This window comes from Heterocephalus glaber, unplaced genomic scaffold, assembly GCF_053883595.1.
Source record: "Heterocephalus glaber isolate CG9 unplaced genomic scaffold, H.glaber_assembly_v1.0 deba00001481, whole genome shotgun sequence".
Classification (NCBI taxonomy): Eukaryota; Metazoa; Chordata; class Mammalia; order Rodentia; family Bathyergidae; genus Heterocephalus; species Heterocephalus glaber.
Genome location: NW_028258317.1, coordinates 32,054,449 through 32,080,431, shown reverse-complemented (window position 1 = coordinate 32,080,431; position 25,983 = coordinate 32,054,449). Strand labels below are relative to the sequence as shown.

Here is a 25,983-nt window from a genome sequence, read left to right as displayed (position 1 = left end):
AATTATACCTAAAAAGAAACAAAGATTGACTGGCAAATTGGATGTTTTGTTAAGTTAATCCATGTATTGAAAGTTGAGATTAATAAATCACTGTGGTTGTAACTTGTCCTTGGCAGTGCGGCCTCTGGGTGGTGGTTTTTGATCTATTAAGGTTTAGCTGTTCCTTTTATTTCAAGGTCAGCTTCAGGTCAAGCAAGCATTCAGGCAAATTCAGTTATAAAGTATTTCAATCCCATGGTATAACGTCCTATCTCTGATCTTCACATTGATCTTGGACAGAAGATTGTTGCAACAATTTTATGCAGCCAATTTTCATTTATTTTTTAATAAATTCCTGGCAAAATACCAGCATGTATTAACATAAATAAGACCATGTAATAAATCAAGTACATGGTAAATTCAAAAGAGTACCCAGTATTAGTTGGAAAAACTAAGCAGTAACTAAGTTTAATCTAGGATAAGAAAGAACTGAACACACACACACTCATTCATGTAGCTTCTTTTCAATTTACTACTCAAATGTGATGAAAACAAATAATCTTAAGACAAGAGATTGTGAAGAAAATGAAGAAATAAAGAGAGGCACTTTTATCTGGATTAGGCATTTCCTAAAGGCTAATTTATGACAGGATTATCTGAGCTCTCACTTTCTCAGTGCTGAAATACATATCAATTCTCTGTGGCTCCACTGTGAAAATACAAATTTCTCTGGTTTTGTAGTGGGCTTATCTCTTTGGCAGTCAGTGGAACAAGACATGTGAACAGCCAATACTGTCACTATCTTTTATTTTTTTCTGGAAGCTTAGCCTTAGTTCAAACACGCACAACAATTTAAGCCTCTTCAAAACATACAAAGCCATTAAAAATTCAGTTGTGGTCAGTGAAGGTGAGGCTCAATATGATTCTAAACAACAAACTATTTTTTGGTACTAAATCATTTTTATATAAAAATTAGAAAGAGCCCATAGTTGAAGTTTTTAGACATATGTGAAAAACATCATTAGTTACACATTCCAGTTTAATTTTCTTTATTCTGAGTTTGGGTTAACACTTGATCAAGAATAGAGGAAAATATATTTTAGAAAATTAACATTTGCAAAAAAAAAAAAAAAGGTCTGTTGATCTGCAGAGAAACAAATAAAATTAAAGCTATTCAAAGAGGAAGAGTGAAAACCTATTTCTCTCCAACAACGCCTCTGAAGTTGAGCTTCAGCTACTGTATTTCCTTTGGGAACTCCCTGGAAGGGGCTGTGTCTAGGATCCTGTTGTAAGGGGAGTCTGATGGAAGGTACTGGAAAGAGGGCATTTAGAGCCTGGCTTTATATATCAGAATAATGCTCCAGTGCATTCCTTAGGGAAATAAGTAACAACTGCATAAAAGCTAAGTTACCATTCAAATAATAACAGCAGAAGACAGGTCATAAATCAACTCATTGAGATGTTTTATGAGAGAAATGTCTCCTAGTTTGCAGGAGCTTTTGGTACCTTGTTGCCTGGTCTGGGACGGTGCAAAGCTGGAACTGGAGCTGGAGCTGGAGCTGGCAGGGCTGGGCTGCTCGGACTTCAGGGAAGAAGAGAGAGGCGTCATCAGTACGTACGTGTACGGGACATGACACATCTAACACGGAGAACAGTATTGCTGCTCAACACAGCCTCAGAAAGAACAGTCTGACATTGTGCAAGAAAAATGAGCATGGATTTCATTACGTCAAAATGCTAACACAGGAGTGTCGTGGTGCCCTTTTGTTTTCATCACTTTATTGTTATTAGATACAGAAACAAGTATAAAACCTCAAAGATGGAGAGAGAAACACCTAGGTTAGGACCTGGCTTTGATTTTGTTCCTGTTTACTGCTATGTGGATCTCTCTCTAAGAGATACCGATGTCTGATTGACTCAGCTGCTTATAACACAAGCAGTGATATGCCCGGGTCATCAGTTCAAGCACATTATGAGCCAGTTGATTCCACTCTCTGGTCCAAGGCCATGACCCAACCCTAACCCTGCACACAGTTCACAAATGGAAGCCAATATGCCTGAGACCCAGCCAAGTTCCACAAATCAGTCAGGCGCAAATGCTGCCACTCTTTAAACACACACACACACACACACACACACACACAATTTAATTCCACATTCTAAGAATGGCAAGGGAACAGTATCGTTCACACACCTCAATCCCTTACTCTCAATGGATTTGCCTCATCCTTTAACACCTAAGAGTTCTATGTTCATCCTCTGACACACCCAGGCAGTTCTCTTCCTCTCCAACCCCCTGAAAACACACGAGGTGGAGCCCTGTACTCCTAGACACGCTGCAGTGCACTGTATCTGCTCCCTCTTACTACATACGCTGCCTCCAATGGGCCTTTTCCCCAGACAGATAGCAGCCAGCCAGCATTTAAATCATCGGGGTCTGCCTTGTGCCCTTACCCATTCATACTTGGCATAATGCACTGTACACAGTATCTACTCCTCATCAGTGGCTAAAGGCAGCACAGAAGACCCTGTTACACTGTGTGCCACTTTCTATGACAGACTTTATAGTAAAGATGGGTTACAGCAGAGACACAGACAGAAGTGTGCAAAGACACTCATCACCAACACCCATGAATTTTACACATTTAAGAGCAAACTTATTTTTTAAATACTATAATGTTTAAACCTATGTGTGTCAGAGTGAATTATTTATGCCCATTTCTAATGTCTTGACTACATACTCATATTATTTGGAAACATCTGAGGTCTTGCTGCTCTTCCATGCATTCCTTTTCCTTTGCTTGGTGAGTAATCAAGTCAGAGCATGAGCTAAAAGCACGATCAGAAGCCGTTAAATGATGAGAGGGTTCAGTTTATACTGCAGTTTCTTGTCACTAAGTTTTTCATCTCCCCTCCCAGCAATGCACTCCCACCATCTCCTCACTAAGCAGCACCAAGCTTGACCAATGTGGACACAAGGAAGCACTTTCAGGCATTCCTAATTCACACTTGAGTCCTCTGGTGGGATGGGAAAACAGGTGTCAGCAATCTACCACTTATTCTGCAGGAAAAGAGGCAGCCTAGCCCTAATGAGCAGCAGGCAGCAGCCAACCATTCAGCACTGCAAGATTCTATTGTACAATGTCCTACTACAAGTCGCTGTTTACAGCCCACAAAGAAGAGCTGGTTTATGAGTACCAATGCCTGTGTGAGGTACTCTTCATTTCTGCTGAGTGGCTCTTCCACAGATGAGACCCAATGGTGAGTCACACAACTGAAAGGGCATTCAGTTAGCATTTATGTGCGATGCCTAGCTGTAAAACAGTTCTCCCAGGGCCCAAAGAATACTCCTTTTCCCCTCCAAGGAAAAGTGTCTGCAAATAGTATTATTTTGATAGCTCTGGAAACCATTTGGGAGCCAAAAACAAGGTCTTATTACAGTGAGCAGAGAATGCTAATTCCCCATTCTGACTGACCAGCTCACATTGCATAGACCTGAAGGAGCTATTTACTGGAAGTGATAATAACTGGGCCCCTGAGGAAGGCTAGTGGCCCTCTCCTCAGACTGCCCCTAAACATGCCCCATCTGTTGCAAGGGCCGAACTCATGACAGGACCAACCTGGAGGCTTCCTACCCACAAACAAGGCTAGTGATTCCTCAACTGCCAATTCTAAGAAAATGCACAAATACTAAATAATATAATACAATGGCATAAAAGGCTTTTTATTCAACGTTTATGATTAATGCCCTGGCTCTGCCACAAAGCACACAAAGCATTTGAGAAGGTTCACAACAGAAGACACATAAATTCTATAAGAATACTAAAATAGAAAGGTAACAGCAAATGAACTGGACAAACAAGGGTAATGACTGGCAACAAAGCTTTGCCCTGGAAGTTTCTGTTAGTCAGAACAAGCATTTGTGTAATTTTAGAGTTGAGGCAACTTTTAAAAAGACTGCAAGCAGGGGTCACTGGAGGATTTGTTAAAACACAAACTACCGTCCTTTCCCAGAGTTTCTGATCCAGAGAGCCAGGGTATGGCAAGGGACAAAAACCTGAATTCCTTACAAGATCCTGGATAATACTGAAGCTGCAGTCCAAAAACTGGCTTGGGGGGGGGTGGTATTATGGGGGGGGGTGCTAGGGATTTAACCCAAGGCCTTTGCTCTGTGCTGCATCCCCTGTCCATCCACCCACCCACCTACCTATCTACCTACCTACCTATTTATTTACTTGCTTGCTTATTTATTTGACACAGGCTCTTGTTAAGTTCCTAAGCTGCCCAGGCTGGGCTTGAACTTGGAATTCTCCCTCAGCCATTCAGTCAGCTACACTTCGGAGAATCACCATTGATTCAGAGACTGATGACCACAGATATTCACCAGATTCAGCTGGGAGAAGTGTATACAAGATCGAGTTCTGATTTAACAGGTTTGAAGCAGAGGTCCAAGCATATTTATAAGAAGTTCAACAGAAATGGTATTAATAAAAATTCTAAGTTGAATCCATGATCCTACATCACTTTTTTATACCAAAAGATGTTTCTGAAAGGGATTTAAATTTATGAAAGCATTAAATGTACACATCATGAAACAATGAGGCAGCATCCCTGTACTCTTCAAAGTGTTTTGCAAGAAAGCAGCCTGACACAGAAGAGAGTTAGCATGCCTCGCAAATATTTATGAGGCATGTTCACCCATGTTGTGGTGGAGAGACCTCAGACCCTCACACTGACTTGAACAGAATGCTAACCACTCAGCAGGCCCATTTGCCACCAGAGATGACCAACACTGTCTTTCATTTCCATGAAGTCCTAACAACAGAGCTTTCGCTCACTTTTAAATGAGGTATAACTTGAAGGAAATCAGACTTAACCTCCAAAAACACAAATCAAGGATGGTTATATAAACTATAGGCTATTTACTTTGACCCCGAAATTTCCATAAACAGGACTGATAATATTTTAAAGGCTGTAAGGACTGATGAGACACAGTATACTCTGACTTTATCTCATATTAAATGCTGAGAATGTGTGTACACATGTGCACGTGTGAGGACTATACCAACAGCTAAGAATTAAGGAAGCCAAATGAAGCTCATATTTTTTCCTCATACTAACTACTTTGATACATATTTTGAAATACAGCCTTCTCCCCACTACACCAGTGTTCTGCTTCTTGCTGATGGCCTGTGCAATCAAACCCCAGTCATGCAGTTTCTTAAGTGTTGTGCTCCACAGTAATAAATGTATAGGCTTAAGAACCTCAATGCTGTTGCTTGCTAGTTACATTTCTGGGAAGATCGGTTAGGCATTAGTTTCCTCATAGAATGAGGGCACTGAATCTCATATAGAAGTGATTATATTAAATTGATTAATAAAGCAAAAATGCCTAGATGACTGCTGTTATGATGGTAGCTAATCAATATTATTTACAATAGTTCGCAAATTTCCTTTACTGCCTAAAGAAAGATATATCTTTACTGCCAAAACACCAGGCCTACCAAGATTTGCAATGCAATCTTCCACATTAAATGGCTATGTAAAATCATTCTGTAATGAATTTTCTATAGAGGATTATTTTTGTTCAGGACAAGTAAAAAAACAAACAAACAACAACCACATGTTTACAACTTCCAGAAGGTAAGTGTTTAAAAAGAGAACACCTGTGGAGGCAGAGCATACAAAAGCGCTTGCAAAATTTGGCACGTCCCTCACATGTGGTGAGGACGTCCCCCTTGGTAACACCAGCCAGAGAATCTGTCTTTTCTATGGGCACCTATCTGTAAATGGAATTTGAATGATTTGATCTTTAAAGCAACCAACATAAACAAAAAGCAGGGAGCAATGATACACACTTTTCTTCAGTGATTAGGGAAAGACTTCAGTATGAACAGAAATTATTATAGACACAGGTATGTTTTTCCACAAAAACTTTACCTATAGTCTACAATCAAGATGATCCCTTCTTGGCACAAATATCCACAAAGACTGCTAAGGATGTGAACTAATCAAACAAGAAAGCACAAGTATAACATATACTACTTTCCTGTTCAATTTTTTCATGACTCACTAACATACTAAGTTATAGTTTACTCTACACATTATGTAGGTGGTTTTCTGGGGGTTCTTTAGCTTTTAAGAGACTATCTCATTTAATTTTTCCTCTACTTGAAAATGAAAATAATCCACTTCTTTTACAAATATACTTTTAATTTATTTAATTTTAAAGAAAAATAATACAACACTCATGTTTAAGCAATTACAGAAAATATTCTCCATCATATGAGTGAAATTTATCTCACTAATTCCCAGTAATAGTTAATATTTTGAGAAAGCTTTGTCAATAAAAGGTAAGGCCAAAGTCAAGCAAAGAAGTACGTGTTGAAAAGTAATAACGTAACAACTGGGTTAACCTAACAAGATTAATGCAAAGGTGAATTGTTAAAATGTCAGAAACAGGAAAACTTTTATTTTCATCTAGTTTTACAATAACTGCTTCAAAAGATAAGCTAAAAGATAAGGCCTTATGATACAGAGATGTATATGAAAATAAGATTGGACCAACATTTATACCTGCAACCTCTTCATGTGTTTTCATGTAAGTCCATTGTAGCTATCTCCCCTTACTTCATTTGCTTTAGTATGGTGAAGGCAGGTGCTGCGGACTAAACTGTGCTGACTCCTGTAGAATCCATCTGCTGAGGTCCTAAGCCCGCATGTGACAGTCTGGGCCTTTCTGATGAATCTGTCCCTCAGAAACACAGAAACTGGTCTCTCTCTCTCTGAGGACACAGCAGGAAGGTGGTCATCTACAGGCCAAGAAGAGTCCTTAAAGGTTCCTTGATCGCAAACGTCAAGCACCCAGATTGTAAGCAGAGCCCACTAGTCTGTAGTATTTTATTATGGAAGCCCAATCTAAGAGAGCAGGACACACTTTCACTGCCATTTTACATATGAGGCAACTGAAGGACTGTAAACTAAATGACCAGGAGGTGATAAGTGGGACTAGAATCAGGTTTTCTGGTTTCTCATCTAATGCTCTTTTGACTATACCTATCAACTTTGAAAAAGTATAATTAATTAAAAGCAGTGTTCTGAAAACATCAACACCCGTTAACAAAACTAGTGTCAGGGAGCAAAGTTTCCTGTATCGCTGTGAAAGATGAATCGAGTATCTCTGTCCACAGGGTCACCTTATAATCCACATCCAAATCAACCAGTGCTAAAACAAAACACCTCATCCCTGGGGCTCACTGCTCCTGGATCAATCACATCCGACACTGTCCAGCCGGTACTACTCTTGATTACAGTGGGAATCTCCCTAGCTCCTAAGTTTCATAAAGGACAGCAGGGAAGTTTCTCCTCTGAACCGCCCCATCCTCCTGACACCGGCCTGAGTAAGAGGATTCAGCAGGCCACACAGTACCGCTGTTTGTTTGCCTTCAAAGGGGATCATTCTCTCTTTTCCTAACTCTACAAAATCCCCTAACCTTCAAGAACAAAAAACAAAACACCAAAACAAATTAATGCTTTAAGTGCTCTGTTAACAGTATTTTCTTTCAAAACAAGGTGAAACTGAGGAAAGGCCCCCGGAAGCTGCAGCCTTTACTGCTAGCTAGACAGTTACTTGCTCTGTGACCAGAGGGAAGAAGACTGCGGCTTTTTGGGGCAGACTTTCTCCATTTGTGTTACGACAGCGTGAATGAGCCTGGTGTTAAAATGGCACTGTATTTAGCCTCTTGGGTGCTCATATGATCAGAAGCTATTGTCACGTCCATCATTTTCTAGTTATAGAACAAGAGCTTAAGAATTACCTTCTCACCTAACTACTAGCAAAATGGGGAAGTCTTTATTTCTATTATATTTTCAATTTACAGACATAAAATCATCCTAGATACCAAGATAATTGGCTTTATACTGAGGTGACTCTGTTTTTGCAACTGCATTTGCTTTCTTCATTATCATCATCATCTTCACTATTATTATTAAATGCTGTCATCCTTTGTACTTATCGCTCCTTGTCTGAGAACACAAAATCTCATTAGGAAATGAAATAGCCTTGGGGAACAAGGGTCTATAAATCTCTCCATAAGACACTTTTCCACTCTTAGGGATGGCTATAATTTTCTTTTAGCTTCCTCTCTTTTAAGCAGAAGAGCCTCAAGTCTTTTATCTCTCATTACCAGTTGTACTTTGAAGGCTGCTACTGCCTATTGTAGCCAGAACGTGTGCTCTTTCAAAAACTCCAGTTGTTGCCAGATGTGTTCTAAGAGATTACTGACTGAGAATCCTTACTTGTTAAGAGCTTTGGGAATGAGAAATCATCCAGAAACAGACCACTTAACAGTTATATCACCTATCAGCATGTTACTGCTCCTTAAGCAAAGATGATGTACACAGCAGTGCAGTTTCACAATTGGCCATCACATATACCACTTAGTTGTGATGCCAGAGACTTATCTTTTAACTGCTCCCCCCCACCCTGCCCTGCATCACTTGTGAGTTCTGAGAATGGTGGGTAGGAAGAAAACAGATGCAAGTGAGAGGGGTCCCAAGCCACCGTCAATGGAGCAGAGCCTAGGACAGCAGGCACACCCACCCACTGGTTCACATCAAGACCCCGAAACAGCTGTCAGAATGCTTCCCAGTTACTTGTGCATAACCCACATATGCAGAGCACTAGAAACAGAAAATTACGGTTGCATTTTCTACATTCAGAAGGGTAGCAGTGAATTAAATAAAATCCTAAAAAACATGTGTGGTTACAGGTTTCAGTTTTGGATTATAAAATTAAAAATATTAAAGTAAATTAGATTGAGTGAATTCAGGAATAAAGGTGGTAATTAACTGAAATTAAAAGATATATCTGAAGAGACACTTAATAGCATTTCCTTAACTTTAGACCTTTTTAAAAAATGGATTACTTTAAAATATTCATAGAGCACTTGACTGACACCAGTGGACTTACACAATGTCAAGAAGATCTATTCATTTTAATTTTTGGACTGTATTACAGAGTTTTCCCCATTAAATGTGAAGTTAGATTTACTACATGGCAGCAGCATTAAAAGTTCATTTTATTGGGTAAGATCTTATTTCTTTAGTACCTTGACTTCCTAGATACCCAAGATCCACTGGGGAAAAATACTGATTTAAGACTGTCTAATCATCACCAGGTCAAAAATGCACCATTTTCCACTGTAAGTTTATACAACAAAGACTGTTGATAGTTGCAAAGATTATTTCTTTGTAAGCCGTGTATTTTCCTTTTTATCAATGGATTTTCCAGTAACATAGGGGAGCCCTTTCTTTTACCTAGATCAGGGAATTCCTAAGCTCCTTGGGTGTGTGTATATACAGATGTGTGGATTTAGATGTGTATAAGATAATCCACAGGGTAAAATAAGAGAACCTCCATTCGTGTTTTCTCTGCCTTTCTCCTTTTACATGTTCAATTTCTTTTTGTGCTTGCTTGAACATAATACATTAGAGTAAAATGACTTACTACAGTTGGGAAACACACATATTGGAGATATGTGTTTACTGAGAGAGATCAGATTTATTACTAACCCTATTGATAATTATCAGTTTTAATTCTGTAATTTACCTGCTTGAACCTCAATTGTATCACACAGATTTCAAATTCTAGAGGAACATGTGCATTATATTTTATTCAAGACTATCCAGACTTATGAATTTTATAATATTTTATGCTCAAGCTAAAATGATTTAATTTTTAAGGAGAAAAACTATAACAGTTCCTTATTAAGAGGTACTGCAATTTATCTAAAACATTTTAAAGTGTACTTAGATTTCCTTAAAAAAAACACAAGAACTTCACACAATCCCCCCTAGAAACTTAAAATTATCTTCAATGTAGCTCTAAGCTCTACTTGTATAGCATTTACTGGAAATTATGTAATATTAAGTGAAACTATTAATACACAGCTTGACATTTAAATATGGTATACTTTTAACATCTGCTTCTGGTTAAAATGGAAGTCCTAACAAAAAGTTTGTAAAAATGAAGCTATTTTTAAGAAATTCCCTCTTAATGAAAATGTACTAAAACAGCAAAAACATGGCACATTTCAGACTGTTCTCAAGTGAAAACATTAAGAGGTGGATTCTTTTATGTTGATCTCATGGTAGCCTTTTTAAAAATGTGGTGTTCAGAATCATGTATTCCCTATTAATAATATTAGATTTCTGTCAAGAATAGGAGGAATGCTAATGCTTATCAGGCTCTAAAGGAGCCTGCATTGCCATGCACACAACTTATATAAGCCTAACAGTTGCTTTTCTGCATAAATCAATCTATTGTTGTACTTCATAATGAGAAGGCAGATTTACTGCCTTTTACCGCCTTTTCTCACCATCAGAAAGATGCCTACTTGGGTAAAAGAACATTTCTCTTCTTCAAGTGTGTTTGGGATTAGGGAGGCAGGGGCAAGAACCTTTAACATCTGCTCCCTTCAAATGAATGACACCTCTAGTTCTCACAGTCTGGATGGTGAAAAGCAAATACCCTCCACTGATAAAATTCTCTAAGTTGAAGAAGCACAATACTTTATGCCAAAACCACACCTCTAAACACAAATTTGGGACTTGAAGGTCATACAGTAAAACACAGAATTCAGACTGCTAACTCTGTCACTCAAATGCCCACAATCATCATCAGCGTCAGAATAATAAGAATTTAGAATAAAGACCTGGGATTCATCCTCTTGAATTTTCTCCAACCCTAAAAATAACTTTAAAATCCTGGATGGAAAGAGTTGAATTATATGAATCCCAATAGTATGCAAGAAGAACAAAAATAGTTTACAATATAGACTTACATTCTTCTGTTTTATTTACTTAATGTTTGCCCCTTAGGGAGAAATATTTAAGAATGACAAATTTCATACTTTAATTTAAAAACAAGAGAAAGGCATTTGTCAGGATCTAATTCCTAACCATCTGCCTTTTTAAAATACACACACACTCACCCACCCACTCACTTCAGTAAGCTTGACATTCTTAGCAGTAAGTAGATCTTGATGGATCTAAGCAGAAGCTTCAGTAATCATGGTTCTACTTTTGGAAACAGAGCTATCTTTAAACAGGCATCATCATTCCTACTTGCAAATGCAATGCACCACAAATTTAAAACAAACAGATATCACACAAAACAAACAAATAAAGTGGGGCAGGTACTGAATTCAAGAAGAATCTATTTTTGAAAAAAACTAAATTATGTCTTCTGTCCACGACTATGGTGCTCTGCTTCCTGAGGTAACATTTCTTGTTACTTTGGGCTATCTTTTGTCACTTTAGCAATGCCTTCTGACAGTTTTACAGGCTGTTATCCCAAAGGCTTCAGTATTTATGGTCTTCACTGACTTGGGCTTTCTCTCTTATCCTCTGGTTACTAATCACTAAATAGATTTTCTTTATGGGACTGAAATTAGCTCAAAGGATGTCCTTTGACAATGGCAGCTTAGGACAGCACCGGCTGAAGGTCTTCTCTCCTGGGCCTCTTCCTTACTCTCTTTAATTTTCTCTTCCTTACAGACAAGTTAATGAAGGAGTGAGATCAGCACTGTTCAGTCAGAGTAACAGCACAATGATTCACTGTATTCTTACAGGGTAGTTTAGAATCGTTGCTGAATGATCTTCAGAAACACACTCACATATCTCAAAAACGATTTAAAAGTCTAAACTTGCTTTTAATCTTCATAAAAAAGAGCATTTCTTACCACAGAATCATTATTTTGGAGAAGTTAAACTCTGCAGACTTTCCTATATGCTCACATGCATGCACTTGTCAAACATGCACTGTACATGCTCTTTTAAAACTTCAACACTTTTAATTTATAATATGGTAAATTTCTTCCTATATGGTAAAAGCTACTCATTACCCTTTTATGAACTACACATAAAAAACCAAGGGCTGGAAAGCAAGTAGAAAATGCCTAGCTTTCTTTTCACTTAATTGCCTTTGACTTAAAATATCTCCTGAGATTGGCTGGTTCTCATCATATGAACAATTTGAAATGTGTAATAGATCCTGTCCTCTTTCCCAGCTGGCTCCTGGAAGCCTGAAAATAACACTGCTCTACAAAGCTGTGTTTGCCTCTAAAATAAAAATCTAAGGAAAACTAGAAATATTGGCCTTATTAATATTAATCTGGTAAACTGAGAAGATTGCAGAATTCTCTGAGTACAGGCTGAGCAATGGAGAGGTAGCTTTGAAGGAACAGGAAGGCTCCACGTAATGCTCTAAAATATAATTTATTAAACATGACTCTGGAATGAAAGTGACTCCTGATCAGCTTCTGTTTTCTCTGAAACTGTGCAGCAATGAAAACACTTCAAAAGGAAATGATGCTCAAAATAACGTTTTATAAATATGTATCTTTACATATCAGTAAAAGCAATACATCCTACTCCACTGGAAAAACAATTGTGATGTTTCAAGATTAACGAATTCAATTATTTTACCCACTTACATATAATATTAATTATTTAAACATCACTTGGTTGCATTTAATTTATAGAGACCGGGCCCATGTGACAAATTCTCCTTGAATATAGTTCCAGGAAAATTTTCTGCTAGATGAATGCACATGCTTTCTGATATTACAAACGTAAAACTACATATTTGTTTAGAGAAAAAAAAGGCAGATGTTATTGACCACGTGCAAAACTTATCTAGAATTGAATGAATGCTATGTTCTTTAAATTTTGTGATTATTTTAGATTATATTTGTCCCATGTATTAACCTGTAAGCCAATTCAAATTCTACTCAAACAAGCATGACTAAGTAAATTAAAAGTTAAATACATGTATTTGTGTTAGAATTTAGTTATTTTTTAAAAAATGAAATAAAATATTTTAGTGTGCAATTAAGTAACTGATTTTTATCAGATAACAAGAAATGTTTTTTTATAATTTAAGTTTTACAATATTCACTCATGTCTAAAAATATGTGGAATAGAGAACATTTTGGATGTGATTTTTCAAAATATGATAAACCATAAAACTATGAAACATTTTTCTGAATGAAAAGATTCATTTCAGATTAGTAAGATATTTAAAGTTCTAATCCTTAGTTTCTTAAACAAAATAAATTTTTAGTATCATGGGTAAGAACAAAGTAGTTCTTGAATATGCATTTTAAAAATACCTGGTAGAAAATTCCTGTCAAGTGCTCTGAATGCAGATGAAAAAGCTATCTTTTTCTATTTTAACTCACTGAGAAAAAATGTGTTATTAAGCCTCTATTATACAACAAGGTATTATAAAATCATGCTTCCTACTTATAAACCTTATCTCTGATTTTTTCCTAATTAGGTTAAGCATGCTATATGCAAATTATCTAAAAATTTTTTCAATTCATTTACAAGTCAAAATGCTCTGTGGCTTTTTGCTGTACCATCACTCACCTGCCTTATCATTACCTTGTGTGACATCCCAGAAGCTAACTTTCTTATGAGGCTACTGCTCACAGTAAATAAACTCTTCATACAGCTGGTCTTTAAAAATCAGAAACACAGCAAGCAAAATAAACATCCTCACCTCTTCTAAAAGAAAAAGAGCAGCCTTCGGGAATATAGAAGTCCCCAAGTTCATATGTGTCAGCAGGGAACTGAGAGCTGTGAGGATCTCCTCTTGAAAAGAAAGAAGTCTCTTAGGCACCCACATGTATATTTAGATTAGACTGGCAGTTTAAGTACAGCAAACACATGTTCATGACTTTGCAATTGCTCATTCACTCAGCACAGGATCGGGCGCTACACACACAGGCTAATCAGAAGCAAACATCCACCCTGAACTGTTTTGGAAACAGCTTCCCCATCAGATATCACTGCATGCACGCAGGCATTCTGCTCCAGATCAGATGTCAATTATCTCACTCCCTCCTCGTTTACCCTTGATCACATTACTTAGCATTCTAGCATTTTTTTCCTAAACTAAGTATGGCATCAACTTGAGTAAATTCTCCACTCTAGTCTGCAGGGCTTTATGAAGCACATAGTACACAGAAGACTCTAAATATCCCAGGATCTGTTTGTCTTACGGGTGTGCTGAGGGGCGGGTCCTGGATCTTAAAGTTACTAACAGGTTTCAGTAAATAAGATAAAGAGAACACACAGGTGGCATTATTTTAAGAGGTGACCAACTACACCTGCAATGTAGTCATGCTGTATATATTGAGATTCATATATATGGATATGTCAGTGAGAAGGAGAAAGCAAATGCACCTATCAGCTCTAAAAGGAAGAGCTTATAAAAATGACAATTCTAAAATAATTATATTTCAGTTGTGACATGAATTTTACACTTTAATCTAAATGTCAAATATTTTGAAAATTCCAGATTAATATGGAGGTGGAAGGAATGGAATAATACAGGGATTCAGAGCATGGGTTCTGGAGACATCAGACTTAAAGTTTCCAGTTTGAATTTTGATTTCACCACTTTCTAACTTGTGACGTTAGCTGGTAACATAAATCTCTCCGATGTCTCAGTGCCTTCTTTAATGTGGGGAAATGGAGTTAATCATGGTACCAATTCATATGGTTAATGTGAGTATGTAGGGAATGTAAAGCAGTTAGATCAGAGCATGTGATGAATAACAACTAATCATTACCTACTATTATTATCAAAAGGAATACCTGAAATTATAAGAAAGGTTATGCCCAAGTCCATTTGGCTTGCCCAGCCTCTTCCTCTGAAATACATTTGACACTTCAAGAAATAAGGCAATTTCTTTTGAGCTGATCCAAATTTTAATTTTCCCTGAAACTTCTCCTAAAGCAGGATACTAATAAAATGCCTAAATGTCTGACACAGGTAACCTTCTAAAAGGGATCTCTATGCAAACAAGATAAACAAAGATGAAAATTTATAGTTAATCTAAGTACAAACATCTACAGGCATGATCAAGTAATCACTGAAAATTTTCAAAAAAAAGAAAAGAAACTGAAACTGACTGAGTGCATCCTGTTGCTTGAGACCAAAGAGCAATTCCTCCTTCACAAGAACTTAGCCCCAAGAATATCAAGTAGAAGATCCACCTAAAGAAAATACTAATATCATCATACCGTTCTAGATAGTTCATTTCAATTTTATAGGCTTACACATGTCTATAGACAAACAGATGGATATGCATAGCCTGATGGCAGAAATATTTGTCCTGTCGTTTTTGCTGTTTTCTAAAAGCATTACCAAAAAATTCAGTGGTGGGGCAAAGCCTCAAACTTAATTAAAACTCCTTTACATTCTCTTAAAAAGTAAAACTGTGCATAGGATTTACTGCATAGTATCTGCTCATGTGGTGTCATCACATCACAAGCTACTTTTTTTCCTTTAAAAAATTCAATCGGCGCTGGGCATGGTGGTGCATGCCTGTAATACCAGTACTTGGGAGGCTGAGGCAGGAGGATCGCCATGAGTTCAAGATCAGCCTGGGCTACACAGTGCAACCCTGCCTCAAAAAACAAAACAAAACAAAAAAAACCCCACAATCGCTATATCCATGCAGTTGTGGCATTCCTAGTAGGTTTTGCTATATACAGAATTAGGCAAATTTGATGTATTTGAGAAATAAGAATTATTTCCAGTATTAGTACTATCCAAAAGTTGTTTTTAATGTCTGTACCTATCATTACAATTTAATATAACTCAATAAAATTACTATCAATGGGATGCAGGTGTTAAGATGATTATACTAGTATCAACACTACAGGCAAATTAAAATTTCTTCCCACGAGAGGGAGTTCTGATGAACAGCAATTCACTGTTTTACTGAATCCTGAAGATCAAAAGACCCCGCATATGGCAATAATAAATTCAACAGAGTCATCACATCCACAGTCTGTTTTCTTTGGCTAAAACTGAAAGATTTACTTACAGAGCCTTATCTACTCCTAAAAATTCTCTGCCAAACCAAATTTAACTCACCAAGAGTACAGAAAATACAGTACTTCCAAGCTGCACCCTCCTGGGCTTTTGAAGTTCAGGGTTGCCATCACATGATGGTCTAGAGCAGCGGTGGGAACCTATGGCACACATGCCACAGTGGCTGTTTGTATCACAAAAGATTATCTGGTCTTTTCCGCTGCCTAACAATCTTAGGATTCATAATCAATTAAAACTTCATCCAGAAAAGTAAAAAGTTACTACTAGACTCAGACTTAAAGTTATGAAATATTTTATTAACAAAACTTCCTATGAATAAATGTACTTAAAATATCTACTGGTAAGCTGATTTGCTGAAAATACTAAAATAAAAATTCTACAAAATGTTTTCCTCTGAATATCAAAATGCCTGGTGATGGAAATTCTCAAGCATTTACAGTCCAATTAATCATTTTCTGATAAACTGCCCCTAAAGTTTGTGACAATAATGAAAGAGAAGGGACTAGGAAAGATAACAGAAACAAGATGAAAGCTCGAGGAAAATCCAACTATCTTTTTGTTGCCTCCCCTAAGGAGGCTATTCTAATAATCCATGCTCTTCCATATATTTCCAATCTTAAAGAATATGTAAAAATAAATGGTAAGGCTATGATGATTTTTTATTTTCTCCTTTACAAAATTAACTATTTTGTATTTTTCAATATTTTTATAATAACTATACTTAACATATATAAACAAAAAATTCATTCTTGGTTCAACTGAGAACATCCTAAAGCAGTAAAAAATACACTTTTCATGTCCAGAAGGACTTTAAAAGGTTTAATAATTGGTCCTAGAATGTTAAAATCTCAACTGAGAATTTTGCTCGTTCTCTGACACATACAAACCCAAGTTGTGAAAATTAAAAAATGTTTTGGGCTGGGGATTTAGCTCAGTGGTTCTGTCACCTGCCTCGCAAGCACAAGGTCCTGAGTTTGATCCCCAGTACCCCCCACCAAAATGTCTTCAAACAGCACCAATATACCAGTACATTTTTAAATTACCACAAGTTGAGAGCCATTACCCTAGGCTCATGTCTTCTTTAAAAAGTCATCTAAAGGGCTGGGGATTTAGCACAGTGGTCACCGCCTGGCCTCACAAGCACAAGATCCTGAGTTCAATCCCTGGTACCAAAAAAGTCACCTACTGTAGTACATATAATTGTGTATTACTAGTTGACAAAGCATTCCATTTTAATGATATAATCTTGGAACTATCATGAAATGACACTTTTTGGTTAGAAGAGAGCCGTGTCAGCAGTTTCTCTCTGTCACTGATGCTATGGTCACTAAGGAGCAGGCTACAATCTCTACTTCTGTCCCCTGAGATACTTAGATCACATCTTTTCCTTTAGTGGTGTGGCCCACCACTCTACTCTAGTTCTACAGGACTGCAGTCCCCTAAGTTAAAACCAAATTCACATTTCCAGTTGGCATTACCATCTCTGTATTTCACATACAAACAACTAAAGATGTGTAACATTCTGTCAGCAGAGCCAAGACACACCATGTGAAGACACCTACTTTCTATTATGTTAGCTGAAATGAACAGAGTTTGCGATGAGAATCAGGGAATACAAAAGCAGTGTCACTGATCAGTTTATAGCTAGGTCAAGTCTGTTCTATTCCTGAAGCAACACAGAATCACGATTGGAGAAGTTTCTAAGGCATAGGAGGTCAAAGAGTAGGGATCATCTGAATATTTCTCTGGTTGGCTGTCCCAAGGACAGTCCCTTAGAAGCTCATAAACCCAAAATCTGACAAGTTAGCTCTGAAATTGTGTGTATGGGCATTTCCTCTCTTTGGCTGCGCTGAAGAAAGACCAACAGGAGTGGTCTGGTTCTTGTCATCAAAATTTGTTTTGAAGTTCAATCCTGGAGTAATGAACCTTGCAGAGGTGGACAGAGCCTATTTACAGCTCTCAGCTGCCACAGCCATCACCGGCGATGACAGACCCCATTCTATGATGTGCCAAGCTTCCACTCTAGATGTGTGGAATTACAAGTCATTTGAATATCTGACCATACCAAATATTCCAGACTCAAGGGAATTTCCAGCTATTAGTATTGGCTCTTAGTATTGGTCACACTGCTCCTATGGTGAAAGCTTAACCACTTTCTGGATACATAAAAATTTCACTGTCTTGAACTGAACCTGCTGTACTATGATATCCATTACTCTCTCTTACATAAAAATTCACTTCTGACAGTCTAGATGTATTAAGATGGTCTTTTGTGTCCTTTTAATCCCTGACATTCTAATACTCTATTGCTTTGTGTACTTAGTTATCTAAAATTTTTATTAGCCATTTCCCCCCACAATCTCACTAGAGAAGGATGAAGATGAAGACAGAAAGGGCATCTTTCTTGCTTTGCATATTGTACAGCAGGGCTCAGTGACTTTTTCTTAAGGCCCCACAAGTAAGCATTTTAGACTTCACAAGGGACACAGTCTCTGTCAGAATCACTAAACTCTGATCTTAGGAAAGCAGTAATAGAAATACAAATGAATGGGCATGTCTGAGTTCAATAAAGCTTTATAAGAAACAAGCAGTGTGTCATGGGCTATGGTTTTGGGATCCCTACTCTATGGGTTATAGTGGTCAATGATTTAATAAACTTTGTTAAACCAGATTTCTCTGATTTAATATACTGTACTATTTCCTTTGGTCAACTTGTATTTACAAACACAACAAACTCGGTTTTTTTGAAGGAAAAAAGAAAGCTTAATGACCTCATCCTAAGCTACAAGGGTCTTCTGCTCCTTAAGGCAATGTTCTATGGCAACTAAACAATTCTGTCCCATGAAAGAGTAATGTTCTGACCTTGTCCAAGTTGTTTAGAGTTACTGTTGAAGACATAACTGTGGCATTAGCTTGAAGAGTGAGTTCTCATGCCAATTATATCGCTGAATGTGTACAAATAAAAGTCTCATCAATAAATTTATTTTATCAAATAAACAATTCCTCTGATATAGCAACATCTTGGAAAAGACATTTGGAAAGTTACAAACTCATAACTCCCAAGTCATTGCAAACTTGTAATGAAAGGCTATCCAAAGGGCACTCATTTAGCAAGCACAATTCATTAACTGTTTTGAAAGTTCAAGTATTTAAAATGGGTATGTTTTAGTTATCTGGAAGTTCAAGTTCAGTACACAGAAACACAGAACTGGCTCATTCTCACAGTGGGGATGAGCAGTAGTTGTGACATCACAACCACTCAAAATAATACCTCATCAAATCAAATAAACATGTGCTCTAAGTTCAAGCTGATGTTTATGAAGACCAACATTTCAACTCTCACCTAGAAGAAATCTCCCACACTAGCACCTTTCACCAAATTGATTCTTGTGCACATCTCAAAACAAAAAGATAAGTCCTGGATGGATTAGAAACCCATACTTTATTTCTTCTTTGGAACACTTAATCTAATAAATAACAAAACTTGAGCAGTCAGCTAAAAAGGAAAATCAAAAGAGGAGGAATAATAGCAGAATTTAACATTTCTAAAAAGAAAAATGTTTTCCCTCCACAAGAATCTCCCATTAAAGACCAACAATAAGGTAACTGCCAAAAAACAAAGTAAACATAAAGGCAAGGGAAAAGGGAATTCCAAAAGATGAAACCCTTCAGGACAGGTTGTCACAAAGTTATATTCCAGTGAATTGTTGGAAAGTTATTCCCACTAGTAATAAGATGTGGGTGAGAGGACTTAGTTTACCTTGTTTTTGGAAATGAAACCAGTAGGACATTTCATTCCAAGAGAAGTAACCCATCTCCAACAACACCTAGTATAATTCTCCAAACCTTCTCAAGATCCTGACAGGTACGAAGAAATTAGAAAATTAGGAACAACAATGTCAAGAACTCTGGATGCTGCTATGGGATCAGAAGGTAATGTTTTCTCAATAATATATTATCTAAAACTACAACATGTCCACACAAAAACTAGCACCGAACTATTCCTAATCGCACCAGTCAGAACATCCATCCAGATGCTCATCAACTGATGAACAGATAAGCAAAAGGCAGTAAATCCATACAATAAAATATTGCTTAGCCACAAAAAGGAATGAAGTTAGTTCTGCTGCTTACATTGTAAAATGGGTGTGTCTTGAAAACACACAAAAGAGTATATCTTACATAATTACATGGATATAAATTGTGCAGAGCAGACACACCTAGAGACAGAGAAATGCATTGGTGGTTGCCTAAGGCCAGAGGTGAAAGGGAAAACTGGAGTTAATAGAGTATGGAGTTTATTCTGGGACTAATGAAATCATTCTGTATTGACAGATGTACAACCCTGTGAATACACTAAAAATCATTAAAATGAATACTTTAAGCAGGTGAACTATATTTCAATAAAAGCTGTTTTTAAAAATCTACATTAAAGGGCCAGTGATTTAGCTCAGTGGCACTGCACCTGCCTTGCAAGCGCAAGGTCCTGAGTTCGATCCCTGGTACCTCCTCCCCCAAAAAACTACACTAAACATATACTGATAGTTCCTCATTCAATTGTTTTTCCTTTTTTTCACTCTGTGTCTAGTAAGGCAATTTGATCTAGTTTCAAAGATTAAAATGTAATTAATTTCTGCATAGTTTAGCGCATCGTATAATACAGCGACAGAGAGCTTTTTAGAGCTTTCATTGATACAAATAGCCTGCTGCAGCACGCTTGCCACAAGTTCACCGCCACTGGTATATTTTGGCCCATCAGATTATTATGGAAGTTCCTAAGACGGAAATGTTAGGAGAATCAACCAGGAGAATTTAATGGTCAATCTGGCAACAATCTTTCCAATGAATTACAGATAAAATGTGCAATGTTAGCCAAAAATACAGTAACAGATCTGATAGTGTTATATTAAGGACATAAATTAGAAAAATACGTTGAACTATTTGGAGGTAAAAAGTGACAAAAAGGATATTAAATTTTCTCTAGGATAGTAAATATAGATAGAACTTTGAGAGCAAAAATTAAAACCTTATTATAAAATTATAGATTACTAATTAAAAAGTAGCACTAATGTACAATGAAAATGAAGGTATAATTATATAAAGATCAGATATAACAAAGTATTGATCCCAAAATAATCAGAAATGAACTGCTATGTGCAAAATACATGAGCAAGTTTTATATGTATAAACAATGTATGGGTCTCGTGCTGACTTGTTCTGCATGACTACTATGTGTCTTAAAATGTGTTAGAACATTAGGCAAACCGTGTTGGACAATCCAGATTTGATCCTTGTCCTCAGAGGCCTTACATTCTAGTTTATGGTTCAAAGTGGACTGGCCTTTTGTTTTAATATTTCACCATACACTAAGAATTCTTCAAATTTGGAAATAATAATCTCTTCAAAATAGATAACAGAAAACAATTAAAAGTTTCTATTTTAAAAACAAAGTATGAATTAATCAGCTGGAGAAATAATTTCCTTTATTAAGACAAATATAATAATTAATAGGTGACCTATAACATCCATGTAATGAAGTACACAAATCTCACTGTACTGCCCGATTAATATTTTCATATGCACACAACATGTAAGTACCCAGATCAAGATACTGAACAGTTTACCTGATGACAACTTCAGAAAATGCTAGGTGAAAATGCTGGATTTCTTTCTTGGTCCTACCTACCCTCCCTGGGAAATGGGTAGAAAATTGTGTAAAAGGAAAACCAGTTGATAACAATCAATCATTTAGTAGGAATAATATCACATTAAATGGCTGGTATCTCTGTATGGCAAATTCTGGGTCATTTCTAGGAAAGGGAAAAGCAGTTTTGAAAAGAGAAAAAAAGGAAACAATGGGTTCCTGCAACAATGGTAAATAAGGCAATAATCTGGTAGGATCTCTGCTGATTCAGCCCACAGTTAGCTTTTAGGGAGGGTGGACAGTAAGAAATTATTACTGTAAAGCACATAACCCAAAGACCTCCAATGGGAACTTTAACAAGCTGCACAAACCGAGCACAGGAGGCTCAAAGAGCAGCCAAAAACACGTGTGCTCTTTATCCCATTTCATCTACCTCAATCTGTTAACATTTTCATTAAAAAAAAGACAGTCTATGGACAGGACGCTATTTTTATCATCTGTGACCCACTTTCCACTTCTACTTCTTTTACATTTAATCTTAGGTTGTTGCATACTGGCATCATTTCTATAAGATACTGCATTTTTCCCTAAAACAAGATAAAGTGAAAAAATATAGGTTTTTTTGTCACTATCAAATGGAGCTCTCTAAAGCTCAAGTTAGTAGAAGGAAAAAATATATATATATAAAGATTTTAGTCCTGTATATATCTATTCTTACATTTCTCTCATTTTATTTTGCTGTTTTAATAACACTAAAATCCAGGTTCTGTATAAGACTAAAGACAGGAAACAAAGAAAAAGATGAAACTATATGGAAATCAATGGGTGATTTGAGGAGGGGCGCGGATCAGCGGTGTCATATTACAAGCACCAGTGTACTCTAGGTGAAAGACAACTCCCAGGAGGAACATCCTCCCACCTGCTTGCCCAAGGCCTTTCCCAAGTTGCTCTATCCTCTCTGAGATTCCTGAGTTGCCAAGAAGCTAAATCCACTGTTTACCAGAACACTCTGAGAAACTTCCAAGAACACTATTTGAAAAATAAAGATCATTATTATGCCTCTTCCTAATCTTCTTTCCTTAAACCATGCTTTCAGGGTCCAGAAACTGCCCTCTGAGTGGCGTATCTATTTTGTCAGCATATTTAAAATGTATCACCAGACTCAAGACTCAGATACAGTCTGATGGGAGAGTTATAATTTTCCACGACTGACATACAATTTTTTTATTAATCCAGTCTTAGATTAAATAGCTCATATAAAGCTAACAATCAACTAAAATCCTGCCAAACTATTTTCCCCCATATAAAATGTCTCTGCGGCTGATCTCCCTTATTCTTTACTAATCAAAATAATTACTTGAGTTTAAATGAAGGAATTTCTCTTTGTTAAAATTTACTTTCTTGAGTTTGGCCTAACATTTCTACTTGATAAGAACTATAATTCTGGGATTAAGCTTTGGGTCACTGGTGAATATGCCTTCCATATCTTTATGAAATACACTGTAAAAATAAACAGTAGAAGAATTAACAAGCAGGATGGGACAACATGCAAAGTCCTGAAACCCTCCATAAGAGATCTCTCTATGTGCTGACAAAGGGTCTCTTTAAATAAGCTTGTAGAGTGAGACAATCCTTCCTCTTTATTTCAACAGCTATACCTCACAGAACTAATTTTAATTGTCAGGCAGAAGCAATGCAAAGTCAAAGAGGAAAGTTATTACTGGCTCTATGAAATAATTTGTCATTTTTTGTAATGCACCAGTTATTTAACAGGAACGGGTAAATATACTTTAAAACCACAGAAAAAGAGTAATAAAAAAAGTTGTAACTAGTATATCTAACTTAAGGTGTACTATTATTGATATCAATTTTCAAACATATATAGCAAGTTGGTTTTGATTATTTGATGCTTTCCTTGGAAGTATTTCATCACTGATTAATAGGGGTTGTCTTTCTTCTAAAGCTTAAAATGTAAACAAATTTAATCATTTTAATTGTCCTTCAAAACAACTATATCAAATCAGTCAATGCCTGCTTGTTTCCAGATTTAAAAAAGGACTTAAGCAGCTAACAGAATTTTCATCTACACAGCACAGCAAGAGCTGGCTGGCTGCCAACATAGGCTTCGGGCTGCAGGCAGAGAGACAGAATAGGGAAACACAAATGAAAGGGGAGAGGTGAAGGTTGAAAGTAGATACTTCCTACAGAATCAGAATGCAGACTTGGAGGCAAGGAGACAGTCAAGCTCTTCCCTGTCTGAACACAATCTGAGACACCATCTGTACCAAATGAGAAGCTGGGGCGCGGTGTTAACAGCTATGCTCCCACCTAGATATAGCGCCAACTGGTGACTGGCCCTGAGTTAGAAAATTAACATTTTAAGGTCACGATTCAGGGTCCATAAGGAAGATGGCAGCTTTGTGCCTAGGTATACAATTCCAGTACCTGGAGGAAAGAACTGTTCTACTCAGAATACAGAACTTCTTTCTACCTTGGCCTGGATCAGTGGTGGCAAACCTATGGCATGCTTGCTGCAGCAGGCCATTTATATTATGGAAAGTTCTAAAAGGTTTGCTGTCACTGGCCAAGGCAACCTTTAGCCACAAAGTGCTAGACATTAGCTTAAGACACCTTGCAACCAGCATAGCAAGTGTTTAAAACTCTTCCTGAGAAATGATAAGAAAACTAGAAATAAAATGTTAGGGGCAAGTGTGGAAAGGTAAAGCTTCCAGAAAACAGTAAGAGGCCAGTAGAGACAAAGTCTTAGCCTATTTCATTTTTTTTTAATGAGCCCATTAAAGAAGTTGTGTCATGCTTGCAGGGAGAAGTTAGAATTCAAGGTGATCCAGGTTAGAAAAAGGCAGAGGAAAGAAAGGCCCTAAAAGAGTAAGAGAGGGCTATAATATTCCCAAGTTCACTCCTTACCACCTGCGAAGCTAACAGTTAGAAGAACCAATCTATCATGTCTCCCAAAACAACAGATGGATCCAATGAATTAGTCACTGCCTTTCCCGGGATGCTGGACATAAAACAGTTCAGAGGGAAGGTGGTTAGGCAGTGCATCCTGCTGAAACAAACCCGACATCTGCTTAATCTCTTCCCTTGGCCCTCAACTCCACACTGGATATTTCAAATGCATAACAACTTGAAAGCTCTATGTGGACCTCTCTTTCGTTATTATTATTTCAAATATTAAATGTTATCTACTTAAAGGTTTTATCTTGGCTCCATGCCCTGGCAGAAGACAAGATTTTTCAGCTAATAAAGGCCTGGAGGCTTTACAATACCACAGGAGTTTTCAAAAATATTCCTACATATTCATAATAGTCAAATTAATAGATCTGATGCCAGATGTGAAGTGGCATTTTATGGGTAGCTTTAAAAGGTACTAATGGGGTAACTTTTCAAGCTACTTAAAATACACAGTCATGAATCTAATGCAAAATCATGTTTCCTTTTCATCTTGGCAATCTGTTCTCTACTCTGCAATGAACTAATCAGGAGGAAAAACGTTTGGCATCTTTTTTCCCTGGAAAGATATCTGGCATTCAGGAAAGACATCTAGGTTAAATGTCTTTTAACTGTCCTTTCTGTAAAAATTAAAAGCTATGCCTTTGACTTATTGACACAGTTCACAACTACAAACAATGAAAGTAAAATAAACCTCTCCTGTGTGGTACATTACAGGCTCTTGGATGGAATGAAACCTCCTAGCTTCCCAGCACAGAGGAGACTTCCAGGTCAGCAACAGCTCCCAGTGCAGAGGAGGCTTCCAGGTAGGAGTTGCCACAGCTACCAGTGCAGAGGAGGAGGCTTCCAGGATGATGTGCCACCACTCCCAGTGCAGACTAGGAGGCTTCCGGGCCAACCTATCACCACTCCCAGCACAGAGGAGGTGAGACGCGAGGGGACCACCACAACTCCCCTCCCCCATAGAAATGAGAAAACACATAAACAAGTCTCAAAACCAGACTTCCAAATCACCTACAGCAAACCTATCACCACTCCAGCACAGGGGAGGTGAGCTGCTGCACAGGCGCCAGCATCACCACCCCACCCCCACCCCCGACGAAAGGAGAAGACACATAAACAAGCCTTAGAACCAGACTTCTAGGTCACCTACAGCAACCTCAAAAGGAAATGAGATGGAACAATCTGATACTCAACCACCTGGACTCCCTGAACTAGCAATGAAACAGGATCTGGAAAAAATGAAATCAGAAATAATTTCTCACATAAAATCAGAGACCATGCCCATAGTGCAAGACATGATTAATAAATCTAGAGAGGAAAGATAAAAAAATAGAGGGGCTGAGGAACATGATGGAAGCCCAACACAGGAAACAAATGGAATCCATAAAACAGATGGAAACACATTTCCAGGACATTAAAAAATCCACTGAAAGTCTATGCAGCAGAATGAGCCAATGTGAAGACAGAATTTCAG

At 37.4% G+C, this 25,983-nt stretch overlaps 1 protein-coding gene across 7 annotated transcripts in view; it reads right to left on the bottom strand.

Annotated features, from left to right (window-relative positions):
- The window catches only part of Mllt3 (MLLT3 super elongation complex subunit), a 334,605-nt gene that overhangs the window by 71,330 nt on the left and 237,292 nt on the right, over positions 1–25,983 (bottom strand). For 4 of the 7 annotated variants that reach the window (XM_087183848.1, XM_087183851.1, XM_087183849.1 and 1 more), the window contains one exon: positions 1,486–1,561. In XM_087183848.1, the coding sequence (XP_087039974.1) occupies positions 1,486–1,561 (76 nt within the window). Of the gene's footprint in view, positions 1–1,485; positions 1,562–13,413; positions 16,565–25,983 lie in introns of those variants that run through there. The other 3 variants (XM_087183853.1, XM_087183854.1, XM_087183855.1) reach the window with 3 other exon arrangements.